The following is a 19,994-nucleotide window of genomic DNA, read 5'->3' on the forward strand; positions in this document are numbered from 1 at the left end:
ATGAAAATGGAGACAGGTTGACTACTAAGAAATACATTTATTCATCAATCTTAAAAACCTTAAGGTCAGCTTTTATTAGACAAAAAATTAATTAAAGTTATTTATTACTGATAATACAAATAGAGATAAAAGTGAAAAATTTAAAAAGACTTTTTAAAATAGTTAAATTTGTGGATAGGAAAATAGAAAATATTGTATTAAAATTTTCAGTCAAGAAAGTGTTTAGCAAATGGCAAAATGTATTATTTTATCTTAATAAAGTGATAAAACATCTATTAATACCAACGAAAATATATTTTTCTTAAACAACAAGTTCACGATCACATCACCGGCCAGAACAAAAGAAAAAAGTTCCACCAAAGTCAAGGCAAGGCCAGATTTCTTTGCTTCCTTTGCAATCTTCGTGTTATGAATCGAGCAGATTTATGCAACCTGGGGAACAACATGGGCGGGTGCTCCTTCGACTCCAGAATCCCGTTCCACCCCCTTCTCGCTGCTCCCCCAATCGCTGGAGAAGATGAGGATGAGGATGCGACCGCGACATTTGGCTGCGCCATTATGAGTAATGGAGTAATGCCTGGAATTGTTTACTTGGGGGCTTTATTGGCGTCGGCATTTGGCATCGGAATGAATGTCTGTGCTTTATGGTCTTTTATATGTATATACACACATACGATTTTATTGTTATATATTTTTTTGCCGGGTTTCTGTGGCTGGGAAACTCAAAATGGTTTTTATAATTGGTAAAGAGGTGAACGGAATATTAAAATGAGTTGTGAGTAAGCCATGAACGAAAGTCATACTTAAGGTAGATATTTTTATTGAAATTAAATTAGGCAAATCACTAAAATTCTGGTTTAATAAAAGAGTTGCAGCCTAATACTTTTAAAATGTTAGTAAACTTTTAAAATGCATGCGTTTAAAAGTTAAAAATGGTTTGAAGCTTTAATTTGTTTCACATCAAATAAAAGTTATATTATTTTTTACTACAGAATATTTAAAATTTTACCAGTATAGATAGTTTTTAACTTTCTAGGTCATTCAACCCTTTTTAAAATATTGTTGACAGCTTATCTTCCCAAAAAAAAAATACACCATGAAATATCTATCTTTGCAATCGTTCCGCGAACTCTACCCAATCTCGTGGACAAATCTTAAGCGAAATCTAATTTTTAATTGGCCAACAAACTGTGGATTGTGGACATTTCATGCTTATCAGCCGCACAACCACTAATTAATCTCCCTTCGTTTGGGGGGAAAACTCTCTTAGCAGATTCTCTCTTCAGGGAATCTCTTTCGCTGCAGCTTTCGAACGAGAATCTTTGGCGCGCTCGAACAGAATTCAGTATGCAGACAACTTTCTTTCGACTGCTTTTTCTTAAAAGCAACTCGAACTTGTTGCTGGGGCCTCAGTTGGAAAACAGCACGCGACGCGTTCAGAACGACAAAACGGATCGGAGTGTGTGGAGACTGTAATAAATTAATGAAAAAAAAGACTCTTCTTGTGGTCAAGGATGATCGAACCCCCGAGTGGCGGTGAAGTGCAAGCATAAGCAAACATAAGCAAACAACAAAAATCGACAGAATAGCAATCGGTGGAGTCATATTTTTGTTTTGGTGCCCCACAACAGTTCAGTGGATATTGGAAAACCTCACCTTAGACAGGTATGTGAACTGGCGGGGAACTCCGGGAATGCATCGCTGGGCAAGCACGGGAACTTCCCAGTCGTTTCTGAGGTCGTTGTTGCGGTTCTCGGCCGCCTCTATGCGCACTCTGGGCATGCTAAAATTTAATAAGTGTTTTCCTCAAACCGTTTTTCCTGTCGCCTCTTTTTCACGCTTTTTTTACGTAGCCGTTCTTGTTGTTCAATTCTTTGATGCATTGCCACGGGGAGTTGGGGTTGGTAAAATATGCAGTTGGCAAGTCGGCATTTCCTTCTTTGCCCACCAACTTGGCAAATTCTTGCGGCACATTTCATGTAGCTGTTTCGCTCACTCTGCCAAAAGCTTTTGCCTTACGTGTCGTTTCGTGTTAACGGTATTGTTTACAATGTTAATAGAACCCACCGAGTTGGTGGCCAGATAAACAAATAAACATACAAACCTGCAGCCGGAGCCAAAAGTCCATGCTTCAGTGCACCCATTCTTGCGGAGACAAAAACAAAAGCTAAGTCACACAGAAACGAAAGACTCAGGCAACGAACTAACCGAAGGCAATGATTCCTGTGTGTTAATCTGGGTGTAATGACTGCGGTAAAAGAAAATCTACAATTTAATTCAGTTCTTGGAAGACACTCATAATGAGGCCAAGTTTTTGTTTATCAGATATTCTGGAAGGGGGAGTGCTACAACAATAAATTGATAACGTGCTCATGAACTTATCAAAGCGTAAAGAAAAACATGAAAATTCATAATTTACAAGCACAAACGAAAGACTAAGGCAACGAACTTTCTGGAGTGTGCAACAATTGAGGAAAAACTAGGAATAAATACAAATTTTTTGAGGTGTTTGATTTTTAACTTACACTGGAAATGTACATTTTTATTTTACATATTTTACTCGGCTTATATACGTAAATATATTTTATTTGATTTAATTTCTGTTTATGTGTTTTGTTGTTATCAAATTAACGTGAATTCATTATTATTTTCGTGGGAACAGACAAAATTAGATTTCAAAATCTAACATTCCCAATAAATATAAATTGTTTTATTAGTCATTATTTAAAATTTCTTAAGAATTTCTAAATGAGTTGATCACTTTCTATTCAAAATTAGAAACTCTCCTGTAATTTTCCCTTCCTCAACCGCAAATAAAATCCCAACTGTACAAAGTTAATCAAATGATTCTAATTCTCTGCGAATCTACGCAAATTAAATAATGCTCAGTATGACCAATTAAATCCATAGTCGGCGACAGAAGAAGAAGCTGGTACTAAATTGTTTATTTATTAGGCAAAAGAGAAGAAACATCTGAAAACGGCATGCTAATGATGTAAACTAAGCATTTAACTGTTAAAATGCCAGCAGCAGAGGCAAACAAACCAAAGAAAAAGTCGCATCAGTGGGGCGCACTGTGAGAAAAAGGGGGAGATAGGGGGAAGATGAGCCCAACGCGCCGACGACAAAACTTAGGCGACTTCCTAAGACTAATCGAAGCCGTTACGTTGGTCGCACAGCCGCAAAAACGCACTGAGCGCTTGAAAACCAGAGGAACCAGAAGGAAAAGAGACCGAGAGTGTGGAGATTCAAGGGAGAGAATGTAGGTTGCATTGGCTTTAATTACACTGCGCAAAAAGAAAAATGTCTCTTTATTTGATTTATTTTAAATTGCTTAAAAATGTACTTTTATCATTGATTCCAATTTTAACTGTTTAGTGTGTTTCACATTTTATTGCCAAGCTCATAATTTATTCTAAATGTGCATTTATGATACTGATAGTATATGAAAGCATAATGTAAAATTAATACTAAAATAAATAAATAAAATATTTTATTAAATAAATTTATTGTCATGTATCAGTTCACTTATTCAGAACTAATTTGGCTTTTCTCCATTTCATAAATACTTTTTGGGAAACATAAACCTATATGGATATAAAAATCACGCTGAAGATTAGATTCGATTTTTTTTTCTGTGTTAAAATGCTTAGAGTAATCTTTTGCTTCACAGCTGCTGCCTCCGATGTTGTTGTTATTTTTTTGTTTAAGAAATTACCGTTTCATGTTGACAAAAAGCAAGAAGAAGCTGTCGGAGAGGATGAAGAAGAAGGGGGACTGACTTTAGGTTTAGCTGGGAGTTTGGCTTCTGTGTGATTACAGTACCGCTCCTAATGATCATCATTAGATATCCAAGGGTTTTTTTTTTCCACCAGCTGCTGCGCCGATTCTTCAGCTTCTTCTTGCCACTTCTTGGGGCCTGACGTGACGACATGCAATTGCAAACAGCAGGAATAAGAAGAAGGAAAAGGTTATAAGAAGCGGTAGAACAACACCAATAATATTTGATAATGCAAAGCGGAAGCTATAAAACTCCAGTGTAGACGACATTTTACGTTAGACGGTCATTAAAGCAGACCCAAAGAGAATTTGCTAATTGCCTGCAATTGAAAATGTAGAAAAAGAACCCGAGCGATAAAGGAAATCTACAAGCTCAAGGCAGAAGACGGGAAGAAAGCTTCATTAGGCCATATAAAATCTTTAACTCGAAGTCGAAATACACTACATACGTCATAGGTAGGAGTTACATGACCTAAATCGAAAAGGAAAACTTTTAACATCTTGGCAAATAAATCTATAAATAACTTATCATTTTTCAAGCCCTTACTTTAATTGTTTTTTAAAAAAGAAAGTAGAGACTATAACAAATAGGACTGGTTCTGAGAAAAGTTTAGGGTAACATAAATTATCTCAGTGGACAGGTTTAATCTAGCGGTAATCTAATAAACTTTGATTTGTTCATAAGATATACGATTCTATTTCGAGTTTACAAGCTTGTTAGTTAAAGTCAAAAACCTTAGTAAGATATTAAATTTAATGACCATGATATAAGCCATCCGATATCTTTAGGATATAAAATGAACTTCCTGGATGCCCTTTGGTCATCAGTCCACGCCCCGCTGCATTTGGCGATAATCTTGTAGAACAGGGTGTGCCACAAATGCGATTATCAGGGCCGGGTGCTTGGTTTCGACCGCCATCTCAAGGTCGAAAAAAGTATCTTGTATCTCGACTCTAGGCTCTTCTTTTCAAGTGGAGCGCTAGAGCCCGGACCCCAGTTAGCAGAGCCACATTAGCAACATCTGATATGCCGAAAAGCGCTGCAGCTCTTAAGGAAAGCCCCCGGTCGCCGACCAACAACAAAAGATAGCCCGCACGTAATCTGATATTGAAAACGGTGAGGCAACCAGCTAAAAAAGAGTGCTCGTATAAATAAAGCAGCGAAAAAACCGAACCAACTGAGCCTGGCCATATGAGGAGAAACTCTTTCTTTTGTGTCTCCACAATCCGAACAAAATCAGAACAGCACACGGAAAACAATCAGGATTTGTTTACAACTGTTTTGATATCTCTAATTTTTCAATAAATATATTTAAACAAATTTTATTGTGTTATTATTAAAATTAAAAAGGAAAGCATTTATGGAGTGTAGACTCAAAAAAAAAATCAGAGGGATATCCAGCCAAAGTTATTTATATATATAAGTTTATAAGGGACTAACAAGAAAAGCCCCTAATTTTTAAAAAGTTATTCGTGAATATAAATAAAAGTATTATGTTACCAAGCCAATTGTTAAATTTATCTATATTTAATATTGTCTGAGCGGGTTTCTTTTATGTGAAAGGTATATTAACATAATTACCTTTTTATTGATAACCTCAAAATAACAACAGTTCAAATTCTTCGTTGGGTATATGATTAAAGTAAATAAATAAAACAAAACCATTCATTAATTATATATTGTACTACTAATACGTTTTCTTTTCAAAATTGCTTGTCCTAGGCACATTATGGTTCCAAAAGAAGTATGTTAGTGTAATAAATAAGAGAATAAAGCAGCATTCCAATGAGTTGTGTTCTGTTCTCCAATAAAACGTGAACCCATGAATTTTCGTTAGCTACTGTAGGCACATTTCCCGAAACGCCTTCCCAGTTAACTCCCCAAAAGAGGAGGAATTTTAAAAGCCATTTATTCCTAACTAATTAACTCCAGGCTCCTCACGACGATGTGCCCCAAGAACATAGTAGGAGATAAAACATTTTATGGCTTTCTTAGGTGATTTCCCCACCTGCAACACGCCCTGGCCCAAGTCTAAAGTCCCGTACCCCAGCTACCAACTGAAAGCCGGGCCTTGGGTTATTTATCAGAACTGTCAGCAGGCCATAAATTCCGACTTTTGTCACTACCATTTATGGCCTAAAGAGGTAACCAATAAAACATACAAATTCGGCTGGCGCAATGCGTTATATAAGCATGCCTTCTGCATCTGATCTAACGGTGCTTCGCTCTGGGTTCTTTTGGGTTCTTTTGGGTTCCTTGGGTTTCTTGGGTTCCATGTTTACAAGACACCTTGACAAATGTGCCCGGAAAGAGGAAAACATTCGAGACGGGGAAACAACACAAAACACAAGGCAGAAATTTGCATGGCAACTGAAATGGAAATGGGTGGAGTGGGAATCAAGTGGGCAAAAACAGCGATCAGGTCTCCACTGCAGTTTTATGGTGCATTGTCTTACAGCGCTAGAAAGTAGAATCAAAAAGAAAGGAGTCACCAATTGTAACAAAAGTCAGAACAAGTTTGCCACAAACTCTGTCCGGTCGTTGGCTTTGGCCTAGAGATGAGCGTGAATTATGGAGAATTATGATTGTGTTTTGTGACCGAAATGAAGTTTTCATATATCTAAAACAACATAAGTGATTTAATTTACTAGTATTTAATGTTTGTTGATGCTTTCTGGGATGTATCATTGCATGGCGCTTATATAAGGAATTTATTTGATTGTTTAATATGTATTTAATATTTTAAGATTACATTAAAGGTAAAACTGTTAAGCCAAAAACTTTATAAATGTCTTAATGTTATTGTATGATTTATAAATATTGGTAATTTTCCTTACGAAAAACTTTACAATGTAGTTTTTTTTATAGATATTTAAAGTGAATCATCAAACAGCTATGTAATGTTTATATTTACTTAACGTTAATTTTAACTAAATAAAAACAATTTAGGCCAGAAGCTATCAAAGTCTCATCTCCAGCTCAAATCACTCGGAATTTGCCCCAGGAGTCGCATCATTAAGTTGTGGGAAAAGTAATGCAACATAAAAGCGCACGTTCCGTCTGCTGCTTGATTTATGCATTATAAATAGGAATCGCAGCCTGTCATGTTGACAATTTTATTACGCTGTTCGGACTGAATCACGAATCGATAATTTTCCCTCTAATAGAACCAGAGCAGGGCGACATCGATTTGCCAATAGGTATTTAGGGGTATTAAGAACTTTGAGTTCATTGTTTGGCGCTTTTTCGTTGTGGGTTCGCTGATGGTTTCGGCTTTTGTGAAAGGTGCTAGCTGGACGACACAAAAACCTTCCCAGCTCTGCAGTGTTTCTGTATTTTTTTTTATCCATTTGCCACAATCGTGCAGTTTGTTCTAGTTTCATTAGAGTGAAGGAGATGTCGGGAGACGGCGACGACTTGACTTGACTTTCACCCGATCTCCACGTTTAGTTATCTTTCTTGCGCGCTGAGGGTTTGGCCTGCATGTAACTGCCGGCCTCTGGACACTCCTAATTAACAAGTTAACTATTACTTCATTCAACCGCCCGAAAGAAATTCAATTAAATTTTATGACTAATGGTACGCAAGAGCCAGCTCAATGGGGTTCTATGAAATGCAAAGAATTTAAGTAGGCTTAGGGGTATGATCTTTAAATGCTAGCGCTAGCCTATAAAAATATATAAAGTTTTAACTTTTCTAAATAAAATATTTTAAATTAAACTAAATAAGATGTTCGACTTGCTTACAAATGAAAATTATATACAGAAGTGTTTTTTTTATTTAAAAAATGGTTTACTTGGTTACCTTAAGGTCCTCTGTTATTATTGTAATGTATTTAATAATTAATTTAATTTTAAAACTTTTGTAAGGGTTTCCTTTTAGAATTTTTCCTTTTAAAACAGTACAAACCCACTTACCTGCATTTACTTAGGTCTAACATACAAATTCACGGCTTCCAGGAATCTGGAATTAACATGACATCTCCACCTCCCAGACACCAGACCAACTCCTCCCGAGGACATGTCCATGGGCATGAGCATGAGCTTCTTCCAAGAGCATTTGCTCTTCGTTCCGCTCAGGCAACGGCGACACCTCTTCCCATTTTCATGCCCGTTTCTGCCTTTTCATTTAACAACTTCCGCTTGGCCGAACAACAGCAGGGCGAGCGAATAAAAAAATACAAAAAAAACACAGAACTGCGATCTGTGCAATCGCTGATGATGAGGTGCATAAACGACGCCCATTTATTGGGCCCTTGCGGCTTTAATAACTTGGGATGAGGAGCGGAGCCAGATAGTCGATCGCTGGCTGGAAAAAGGCAAAGGAGGAGCGGGATTCAGGGGAATCAGGAGCTCAAGGGGCTAGGTCGAACATGTTTGACGTCCACTAAATGACAGGCATTTGTCTGCGGCCAGGGAGAGGTATATGGGTACACCTCGCCAAAAAACAGCACCAAGCTTACATCTTAGAACCTTTGCTCTATTAATGTGAAGCTAGCTAAACCGTATCGAAATTAAAGATTTTATGATCACTATATTGCATTTATTGTTAAACACAACTAAATTATGGATGGATACAATCCTATCCATATACATTTTTTTATAACATTTTTACAAAAGTTCTTTGTATTCTTTAAAGATGTACCAAATATTTAAGGTTAAGAATGTTACCCATAGAACACAGGTTTTGCAAAATTGGCTCAACAATTTATAGTTTAAGTAAGCTTACCAGATAAAATTTACTTGTTACTGTTTGGCAGTTTTTTTTTTAAATATACAAATTAAAATTGAGTCCTTTAAATATCTTTAAATTTATTGTATTTACATATTATTTAAAATAAATTTTATTTGAGTATTAAACCTATTAATATTTGTACAAAATTGTTTTTCGTGTAAGCCTCCAGAAGAGGTAGTTGCATCAATAGAGTTGGACATGAAAATTGTTCAAACTCTTTCGTTCTCTGCTGCTTTTCTTGTACTTGTGTGTTGTGTGTTCGCAGCATATTTAATGAGCCACACATGTTGATGGCTCTGACAGTCTGTAGTCAGGTTTTTTTGTTTAGTTTTTTTTTGTAGCAGAGAAGTTTATACTTCATGCTGGAATTATTTCAACGGCTCATGTATTGCCAAATTTATTCTCTTGCTGTGGAACTGAAGATGAAGCGTGTTGGCATTTCTTCAATTATGATGACACAAATTTCACTCTATGATGAAGCCGCACACACGAGCTCATTTGCATATGTAGTTATTAAAAGCATTATAAATTCTTGGGAAAGGAAAGACAATTACACTTCAATGTAAAACAATTAATTTAAATTAGAATTATTCTTAATAATAATAATAATAATAATATAATTTCAAGAAAGCTTTATTGAAAAAGTTTGGAAAAGATATGCCTTAACAAATTAATGGTTATATAGAACATTTTCAATAATTAGTTTAAAATTTTGTGATCATTTGGTAAAATGCCTTATTTTTTCAACTCCAGAATGTGATCAGACATAGATTTGCTATTTTTGCTGACTAGTGTAGTCATGCTCACGTTTCAATTCTGAACAATCGCTCATTGACTCGCACTGACTTCGATTTCTATTCATGTTCCGTGTTCTTAGACCATTTGCAAAAGTGAAAATAGGCCCAGATCTCGATCTCGATCTCGGGCGTCGTATTTCTCTTGCCATCCATACTTCTCTTTCCTGAGCTTTCCATTGTTATTAAATTTTTTAGCTGGGCGAGATTTACATAATCCTAAGTGCTAGTTGTGCCTGCCACGATCGCTCGGTGAAAGTTGTTACAAATTATAAGTTTAGAATGCGCCCAAAAATATGCCCAGTAGTCAGAAAACGAAGCCCAGATCTAGAGCCAACTGAAAACAAGGCAAAATGTTGCACTCCAGTTTGGTTTTGCTTTTCCCTTTTCGCCTTTCACAAATCAACGTCCAAATATGGAGGGTGTGCTCTCCATCGCCTTCCCGAAAAGCAAGATAAATAAATCTGTCAGTGGGGCGTTGCTACTGTGTCAAATGGTCGGAGTGGCCAACAAAGTATCTATCAGATGCGAATGCTCAATACCCAATTTTATTGTTGCCGAATCGATGTCACGGCTACAGTTCGACTTCGAGCTCTATTTTGGCTCAAATAGAGAATTTATTGTCAGCCAAGTGGCTTTGTGGCGATTTGGGACAGTGGAACTAGTTAATTGGGTTGATTTCTTTGGCTGAGCATCAGTGTCTTCACTCTTCGAAGGAGAAATTAAGTTGAGCTCTAGCTATTAATGCTTAAATTAATTGCAGATTTTAGTAAATTACTTATTTTTCTGCTTAGAATATGTTACATGTTATTTTTGTTCTAATTTAATGTAAACTGAATGTCAGTAAAAATGTTATCTTCATATGCTACTGTGTTCTTTTTCTGTTTAAGTTTCACAATGTCATTTTCGAATGGAATCCCAGAATGACATACCATTTTCCTAAACGAATGTAAAAACAACACTGGTTAACTTTCGATGGAGAAATTCTTTAATTCGAATTCGTCTTTGCCATTTACAGTTCTCTGCAGAATTTATTTTCTAAGACCATTGTCCAAAATTTTCTTTACAAACTCTTCCAACTAGGTTAATGAAACTGAAACCCTAAAAACTTTTAATTTCTTCGAAGCACCCGTAAACTGCGTTGAAGATGCCAAACTAACTCTTCATTGTGATTAGTTAATCAAGTAATCAAAGAGCTTTAATCTCAACACTTTCGCTTGGATACCGGGGGCAGTCTAATAAATGAGTTGATTTATTTGGCTCAGTGTATGGCCAGGCCAAAATACAAAAAGGTGTATAAATAAAGTTGTCTGGGCGTAATTGCTTGGCCCCATTATGGAGGTTCTTGGTCTCGGACACCTGAGTGGCATTTGCTCCCACAGCCTCGCTTTCTTTTGGCTTGGTTTTGTCTTTGCCCATGTAATTACTGTAATTTATTTATGAGGCGACTGGGTTTACACACGTTCTGAATGTAGTGAGTGGGATACCCATGAAGATTCTTGATATTATTTGCGAGTGCGTGGCGAACTGGAGTTCTTCTGCGGAAAATATGGAATTATGTTGGCCCCGGCCCCGATGCAAATCGCTTTTGGAAAATCTGTAATTAAGTTGCGGATTTTCACCGGCTGCAATTTGAGGCCCTAGGCCAACCTCAGCGAAAGAGAGATTTCGCCTCGATCCACAATTATCCCAGCTGCAGCCTGTAATGCCTGTGTTCTATGCCTCCACTTTCATGGCCAAGTACACGAGACTGGCATGCAAATGAGCCTCAAGTGGCTCTCAATTAAAAGCAGAGTCAACCACAACAAAATAAAAGTCAACTGCAGCTGATTTATTGTGTGAAACTGAAATTCTTTTCGGTGCTTGCCGTTCGGCTGTATTCTGTGACTTCTGCTTTTTTTTCGTGCCTCGTGAAAGTTTCTCCAGCATAGATCTGCTGTGGCCTGACATTCAGATAATGACTTGATTAAAAGTTGTCATGAGAACCAACTGCTGCGACTAAATTGTGCAAGGCCAAAAGACGACCGAAGCGGACTCACCAATCCAGTATGCAAAGAGAGCTCCAATTAAGCGAAGAAGCTCTGCGCATTCGAGCTTAAGTTCCTTCAGCGATCAGTCGGGGTATTGCTGTTGACTTGCCTTTCCTGACTATTTGAACAATTTTTCTTTAAACAAGTATAATAAATTGTATGATTTCTTAGTTTAAAAATGGTCATATACCATATCTCTCCATGTTATGTGCCACTTGTTAGAACATTTTATAATGTATTTGAAATAAATTATGTAATAAATCATAAATTAAATGGTTCGTCGTTACAGCTTATAGATTATTAATAATCTGCGAAATTAATAATAATAATTAAGGCGCTAAATACAGCTTGTAAATTGAGGAAACCATTGTCGATTTGTAAATAACGATGATTAAAAATTTAGTGGGGGAAAATGTAAGAAACACATATATTTGTAAGCTAACATTGGTTATTTAAAATAAAGAAATACTTATACAAATAATTTAATGGTATTTAACATACCTAAATAATTCACTCAGAAATCAAATTTTCTTGATTTTAGGAAAAATTCCCTTTTTTAAAAATGAGCCTAAATTTTTTTCCCTGGGTGTTTGCTTTTTGAACGAGTTTCTTTGAAATTTGACTTTAATATACTTAGAGGGCTATATAAATTTAATCCCTTGATGGGCTTGTATTTTAATTTTCATCAGAGTATCCAAACTTCCTCTAATGCAGATCCCCAAAATGTTCTCGGTTCTTTCCAGACTTTTCGTTTGCATTTGCATGCCAGTGAGTTTTCGCTGCTAATCACGTTCTTAATGAAAGTGGCTGCAGTGGCCAGTTCGGAGTGGTCCGTGGACAACATTGTTGTTTGTTGTTTGTTGTTAGTTGCTAGCTGGCTCTTGGCTATTGGCACTTGGTATCCATTGGATGGGGATAGTTCTTGGACAACTCGGTTGCCAGAAGTCTGGCAGTCGGTGGATCTTGCGCTGGCAATGACCGCCATTCGCCTGGCTTTATTTGATTTTCATGTTTGTTTGGCTGTTTTCCAGTTGTTGCGTTTGCATGCAACTCTCGTCTGGCTGGATTTCGAGGAGTGTGAAGTGGATTCTTGCAGGCTGAAACTCTTCTTCGGCCAGACTAGTTCTTCAAGCCCCTCTCATTTTGAGTAGTATTATTTATGACTGCTGCTCGGTGTCACTTAGACGCCATTGCCTTCTCTATTCGTGTATTTATTTATAGATTTTGGCAGCATTTGCGTTTGGCCCATTTCCGTGTGAGAATTAATGCCAAGCACTCGAGTGCAGGGGCAAATGGATAAACAAAGCGATAAAATGAGGTGAAGTTATTGGAGGAATTAAGATGGAAATACTGAAAGATCTGTTTCTTGTTCAGCTATTTTCAGTAAGAATAGAAAGCTGGAGTATCAGGAAAGACTTGTATAAGTGAATTAACTATTTAAGCACTATTAATCCCTTGGCCTAAAACTACAAGCGCTCAAGCTTAAGGGAAAACTAATTGCAAGTTTTATTAATGTTAGGTTGAGATTTAATCTTCATAAATGGTCTAAAATGATTGGAATACATTTTAAAGTTGAATTTTACTTTTTTTTCAACTGTTTATTTAGAGAAATAATTAGATGCATTTGTAAATGCAGTTGTGTTTATAAATAAATTGGTTCATTAGGTTTAAAGTACCATAAGAAAACAGTTATATATAAAATCATCGGCTTTATATTTACTGTAAAATGTAATTAAGTTAATAAACTTATAAGCCAACTATAAAAACAAGTTTGTAACTTAGACTAGACCAACTTTGGCTTCTACAGAAGTTGCTTAGATATCATTTCTTACCTAATCTCAGCCATCTCTCGCACATCTTGTAGTACGCGCGTCAATTTAGCTCTCTAAAAATGTTTATTCAAATGAAGCTGTTGGCCCAGGCAACCTGTTGCATAGTTTCGCTGGCATTATCCAACCTCGTATAACTAATGACTACCACTTACCCCCATCTCCGTCTCCGTCTTTGCCTATCTTTGCAGCTGTGAAGCGAACAAATTTTCTTTTTGTAACGCCGCGCATATGGTTCATTAAAAGTGTGGCAGAACTTTGGCACTGGCGACAAGCAACCAGCAACCAGCAACCAGCAACGAGCAACGAACAACAAGCGACGATCGACGACCTGTGGCAATGCTCCGGCAAATTGTGCGGGTAATTTCCAGCTCGGCTTAATTTGGTCTAAGCCAAATGGGCATGCGCATGCGCACCGTTCGCCGCTGTCATTCGAAAGTTGCCTCTGCGTGACACACATTCGGAGCATTAGAGTTGGACTCTGCCAGACAAGTCGGAGCGCTGCCCTGCCGCATCTGGAAGACGTAGTTATAGATATACCAAGGGGGACTCGCAGTCGGGACTCTTGGCCGGCCCAAGTCCAAAGTCGGCTCTAGCTCTAGCTCTGGCTCTGACTTTGTTGCATTATTCATGCTCTTCGGCGGCATCGACATCCACATCCACATCCACATCCACGCAACGGGAACGACCGAAGATGACGCTGCGCTTAGTCAGCATATTATCGGCGGCATTACTTCTGCTTTGGCCCGCACAGCTGGACGCGTTTATCACGCCGAATACAGGTGAGTACGGTACTAGCGGATAAAGTCTGTGAAATTTTGTGGAATTAAGTGAGATGCGAAGCTGATTAAGGGGAAAACTTTGCATCACATATTTTAAATTCATTTGTCAGGATTACCATTCCAGTTTCATTTAAGAAATACCAATTAGCGCCCGTTTTGATAATATATTTATTTTAGACTGTAAAAAAGAAACAAAATTAATTACTTTGAATTGATTTTTGAAAACGTTAGAAAATTTAACAATTTTAAATTAATTTAAACTTTATTAACACAAAATTTTTAAAAAATCTTAAAATCAACTGATTAAAAATCTTCAAAAATGTTTTTGTTTTAAAAGCTGTTACTGGGAAAGGTCGATTTGTTATTGTTAAATGAACAGTTCAGGACATAATAAAAAAAAAAGTTACATATCACATAAATTAACATTTTTACCCAAAACACTCTTTGATGGAATCTGCTATTAATGCTTTTTTCCATTTACCTTAAGGCTGTCATCACAATGGCACTTGGTTCGCGGACAAATCGGTGGTGCCGAGCATGGAGAAGTGCCTGAACTGCCAGTGTAACCGAAAGACGCTAGTGTGTCGACTGAAGGTCTGCCCCGAAATGCCCATGCCGCCGCCCAGGGGCTGTGTGGTGGTCCAGAAAAAGAGCACCTGCTGCCCATATCTATCCTGCGCCAGACTGGATGCCTTCTACAAAATACCCACCAAGCGCCGCATCATCGCCTACTTGGATCACTATGAAAGGGAGTCCATCGATCGGGTGGTCAACGATAATATGCTTCAAAGACGCTCCGATGATTCCGACACGGATCTGTTCGGTATGTAATTGATTACCTATGTTTTCAATGGAGAATAGTATATTAAATTGATTATGGGTCTTGCAGTCTGTGTGAAAAATGGTACCGTCTATAAATCTGGCTCGGCGATGTCATCTTCGAATCTGTGCAGCTACTGTTATTGCATAGGTGAGTTAAAACAAAAAAAAAAAACAGAACCCATTTTTATAGTGGTATTCAAATACAGTCCATTTGCAAACAACATTTTCTAGGTACAAATAACAGTAGACATTATTTTAATTAATTCATTTTAAATTTAAATTTTATTTTTGATTTAATTGATTCCACTTTGAACTCAAATCACAAATTACTTAATTTTCATGTCTTAAACCTTTTAAATGCCGAATTATATTTTCTCATGTTTCTGAATATGCAATCATTTGAATCGAAAACTTAAAATAACCTACAAATGGGGCGGGATTATTTGTCTACGCATATACAGAAAAACAATAAAACTAATTAAGTACCCAAATTCCGAAGTCCCAAAGTTACCCATTGTGAAAAAGTACTACTTATATTAATGTACTTACCTAGGTAAAACTATTTAAGTAAGGGGTGCTCAAGCCCATGTACAATGAGAGCATTGGTATTATGTACATATGTATATACACTTGTGGGAGGCGCTTATCAACTGATTCTTTATTATTTTCTTTATACATATGTCTCCTTATTTTAACACGTCATATTGCTTTCGCTCGCTCACATCGAAAGTTCCAGAATGACTCTCTCAGAGAGATCCTCTTACAGTTCATGTTACTTAACATATGTAGGTTTAACATAACTATTAACATAAGTATTGTATATTGGTGTTGTATAGTAATTATTTCTTTACTGATAAGCCCGAGGCAAAGCTTAAACAATTTTATTGCGTTTTTTTTTCAATCGCCAATTTGTTTTTATCTTTTCCTTGAATTTGCGTGCAGTTTTGTTAGTATGGTACAGCCATAAGGCAGCATTGGAGCAGCTCTGAATTAAATACACTGTGGTATAAAAATGTAATATGGAAACTATTTTATTTTTTATATCTTCATATTTAGGCGGTACCGAGAAATGTGTGAAGCCGAAATGCATGCTGCCCGTGGAGGGCTGTAAGCCCATATTTGTGGATTCCACCTGCTGTCCGGTGAGGTATGACTGCAGCAGCAAAACCTCCGGAAAATCGTCGCAGGAAGTGCGCTACAGGAAGACCTCGAACAAGCACTTCCAGCGCATGTCGCAGCGCCTGCAGCGCAATCGAGGCTGCACTGTGGGCGCCCAGTTCTACGCGGAGGGTCAGAAGATGCGGTCGGATGCGGACAGGCCGTGCGACATATGTTTCTGCATCCGTGGAACGCGGCGTTGTGCTCCGAAAAAGTGCTCGCCGGCTCTGAAGAACTGCATTCCGGTGGTGCCGAAGGGTCAGTGCTGTCCATCCAGTTACGATTGTGGCAGCCAGCGGGATTATCGCAGATCGCACAACTCCAGACAGTTCAATCTGTACAACATGCTCTTCGGCAAGGATGAGCCAACGGAGCAAAGGGTGCCAGCTTTAAGGCCACAAGACTCAATGGCCGAAAGATATCCCCACGATCGTCATCCCACGAGAGCTGCCTCGGGAAGTCACGTGGAGGCCAGTAGTGAAAAGAGCATAATGGACACTCTTCGCGAAGGTCTCGAGTTTATTGATGGTAACAACAACAAAATGCTGGCCAACAATTTAGACCTTGTGGGCATGAGAACCACCCAGGCACCACCTTCAATGAGAACAGAACCCAGTGCAGAGGGGAGCAGCACTACAGCTCTGAGTTTCTTGGACTTGATTTTGGGTCCCACCACGGAAAACGAAGGAGTAGGCCAGCCAGAATCAACGACGGTCAAGAACACACTCTCCTGGATGGACATACTGCTGGGTCCCGATGATGAGGAGCTGGGCCCCAAGACAGAAGCCTATCTGGAGAGCAGTACCACCCTTAATTCGCCCGAAGATGGCGTTATTCCTTCCACAAATAGTATAAAACGCGTTGCAGAGGATTTCGATGAACAGTTGGACAACGGAGAAATGGCAGTGGGTGAACTACCAGCGGAGGCTCAACAAATTGGTTTGGCGAATGCCGGAATTTGGCCAGCACCAGCCAAGGATGTGGTGGCCCCAGCAAAAGAAGAACCCAGTTTGTTCAACGCCTTTATGGATGGTCTGTCTGGTATGCTCGAAGAGCCACTCAATCAGACCTCGACAAGTACAACCACAAGCACTGAGAGACCAACCACTGTGCATGCACCACCCATGTTCCGACCGTTGGCTAGTGGCAAGCCAATTCACACGCGAATAAACTCGAAACTGGCCAACCTCACGGTTACACCGCCCATGCTGGTGGTGACCAGCAAATATGGTCAGCCGGTGACCCACAGAACAGCGGAAAAGAGGGTCAACGCCACCAAAAGCACAGAGAAACCAAGTGTCAGCACCACCCAGCGAGCAGTACTAGATACCAATGTAAAAACCACAACGAAGCCAAGCACTACGGTTAAACCCAAGCTAAAGACCACAAGGAAAACCACTACCACCTCGAAACCTACTACTCCAAAACCCACAACTCCGAAACCTTCGACAACAAAACCCACATCACCTAAACCAACGACTACAAAGCCCACAACTCCAAAATCAACCACTCCAAAGCCCACAACTCCAATACCCACAACTTCGATAACTTCCAATCCAAAACCAACAACTACGACGACAACAACAACCACCATTCGAACCACCGGCAAACCCAAGTTTAAGCCAAAGCCTAAACCCTATATTACAAGCACTCCAAAGCCTCTGGTAATCAAAACTAACCCGAGTATTTTGGAAGCCGAACCTTTGGATACCAGCGGTGAACCCACATTGCCACCCAGTCTACCGAACTTAAAAATAATCCCTTTTCTCCCAACCGATGCTGTGGAAACGGTTTCCAAGGAGAAGTATTCGCCCAACTTCTATCAACAGACGGTGGCCTCGGATAAAATGGATGTGGTGGGGTATGATACCATGGATGATTCGGTAGCTCTGTTCTCGCAATCTCAGCCGGATCAGGCTGCCTATAAGTACAAGTTCAATGTGGAAGTGCCAGCAGTTGAATCCGCCCCAGAACCAGTTGTTCATGTGGGTGGTAAATATGAAGGCAGTGCTGCCTACGTGAACTTTGATTTTGATCAGCCGGTGGTGCCGCCCCCTCACAATGGGTTCTCACCACCCACCGAAACGGAGGGAGGGTTCATGCCCAAGGAACCGCTGGTCATCGATGGCGAGGTCCTTCAGGAACATGTCACCTCAAGTGAAATCAATGGGCCTCTTGACAACTTCCATGTGACGCATCACATTATCGAAATCACAACATCGGGGACACAAGCAAACGACACTGCTTCGATAGGTGAGCAAAATTGAATTATTTTATTCTTGTATCATATCTAAAAATAATTCAGTTGGCTAAATTTGGGTTTGGGTTTATATTTTCAAAGACAAAAGTTTTTGCAAACTACTCTGACTTCAATCGAGGTTTTTCTAACTTTTAATAATATATATAATAAATATATATAATTCGCCAACCATTCTTTAGGATATATTAATCGTAATGAATTAAAATAGTAATTATTTATAATTTTATAACGTCAATAACACAGCTGATTATAAAGTGTGTCTAGGTCTACCAAAGAAAAATAAGCTCTAAAAATCTATGTCAGTTAAGTGTTAGTTTGGGGTATGGTGCTTTGGAAATTTAAACGATTGAAAAACTACCCTTATCCAGGTTTAACTAAAAATATCCACTTGTCTTGATTTTTTTTATACAGAAATCACTACACCCGATCCCTTTAAAGATGTCATACACACAGAGCCTTCGCCCAATCTCGATGAACTAATCGTTGACAAGGCGAACAAGAAGCCGATTGAAGAGCATATTGAGACTGTCACTTACAGTATTAGCAACTCAACAGCATCATCTACATCGTCAACCACCAGCAGCACAACAACGATAACGACAACAAAGCCAACAACAACAGCAACAACAACAACGGAAAAGGAAAAGGAAGCCACCTCGATAGATAAATATGAAATCAATAAATTAGATAAGCTACTGGAAGAGCTGCTTGGCATGGAGTTGTCCAAAGAGGAAGTGGTGAGCAGCACAGTGCCGGCATTTAAGCAACTGCCAACAGCAACGCCAACAATAGCAGCAATACCAACAACAGCAGCAGCAGCAACACCAACAGCAACAACAACGACAAGCACGGCAGCAAAATCCACCGCAGGTCGGCCACCAGCGACAACACGTGCTCCGGCCAAAAAGGGAAATAGTAAAACGAAAAACAAACAGACCACCGGCAACAGACGCAAAGTCCAGAGTGCCACGCGACGCCAGAGCACGGCAGCAACAACTAGAGCCCCACCAGTAACAACGGCATCGGCATCGGCGGCCACAACCACGGGGCAGCCCACAACAACGAGGGGCACACTGCATCCATTTTTAAACTCACCGTTCGACAAATTGCCCTTCATGGATACCAGCTATGAGGTTAGACCGCACCGATTGCAGCCGCAGCAGCAGGCGTTGCAGGCACCGCAGCAACAGCAGCAACATGAGCCCCCACCGCAGCAATTCCACCATTACCAACATGCAACACGACCGCCGACGACAGCTCCACCAGCAGCATCATCCCCGGAGGATATGCTCCAGGGATCGGGCTTGGGCTTAGGTTCGGGTTCAGGTTCAGGTTCAGGTTCGGGGGAAAGGACTGGAGGAGCAGCAGGATTTCTAGGGGGCGATGATCCCCTTGGTCAGCTCAAGTTGGCGGGCTGTAACATATACGGACGCATGTATCGGGTTGGCAGGATTATCGTGGAATTATCCAGCCAGTGCCTGGAATGCAAGTGCACCGAAGTGGGCGTCAAGTGCGGCCCATTAGACTGTTAGTTTAGATATCCTCCATGATTGTAGTCCCCCAGGGAGTGTATAGTGCTTAAGCGTCAGTTCGTAGCAGTAGTTTATAGATTGCATGCTAACTAAGGGGTAATTTAGGCCTTATTTAGACACTAAGTTGTATTATAGAAAATTACAGTTATTTCTTTGAAAACGAAACATAAGACATACTGCACGGCATTTATAACATACAAGTATATTAATTAAGTTTATAATAAGGAGAAATATATATTAAATTCATTTAATACAAACAATTAAAACTGGCT

General features: G+C 39.2%; 1 protein-coding gene and 1 long non-coding RNA gene across 5 annotated transcripts; one reads left to right on the forward strand and one right to left on the reverse strand.

Annotated features, from left to right (window-relative positions):
- Positions 1-1,427: 1,427 nt before the first annotated feature.
- Positions 1,428-19,945, forward strand: LOC128261485 (uncharacterized). Of its 3 annotated transcripts, XM_052995208.1 has the most exons (6): positions 1,428-1,665; positions 13,360-13,950; positions 14,438-14,773; positions 14,840-14,920; positions 15,829-18,183; positions 18,602-19,945. In XM_052995208.1, exons 2-6 carry the CDS (start codon positions 13,863-13,865, stop codon positions 19,720-19,722), a joined length of 3,981 nt encoding a protein of 1,326 aa, XP_052851168.1. In that variant the 5' UTR covers positions 1,428-1,665; positions 13,360-13,862; the 3' UTR covers positions 19,723-19,945. The 3 variants fall into 3 exon arrangements, with proteins under 3 accessions (XP_052851168.1, XP_052851170.1, XP_052851169.1); XM_052995210.1 differs by lacking the exons at positions 1,428-1,665; positions 13,360-13,950; positions 14,438-14,773; positions 14,840-14,920 and adding an exon at positions 15,637-15,718; XM_052995209.1 differs by lacking the exons at positions 1,428-1,665; positions 13,360-13,950; positions 14,438-14,773; positions 14,840-14,920 and adding an exon at positions 15,651-15,776.
- LOC128261515 (uncharacterized) lies at positions 14,664-15,488 on the reverse strand. Of its 2 annotated transcripts, none has more exons than XR_008268261.1 (3): positions 15,322-15,488; positions 14,859-14,906; positions 14,664-14,789 (listed from the first exon to the last, which is right to left on the reverse strand). It is a non-coding gene; the product is annotated as an uncharacterized LOC128261515 (long non-coding RNA). The 2 variants fall into 2 exon arrangements; XR_008268262.1 differs by having other exon boundaries at positions 15,318-15,488.
- Positions 19,946-19,994: the final 49 nt, after the last annotated feature.

This window comes from Drosophila gunungcola, unplaced genomic scaffold (genome assembly GCF_025200985.1).
Source record: "Drosophila gunungcola strain Sukarami unplaced genomic scaffold, Dgunungcola_SK_2 000001F, whole genome shotgun sequence".
Classification (NCBI taxonomy): domain Eukaryota; kingdom Metazoa; phylum Arthropoda; class Insecta; order Diptera; family Drosophilidae; genus Drosophila; species Drosophila gunungcola.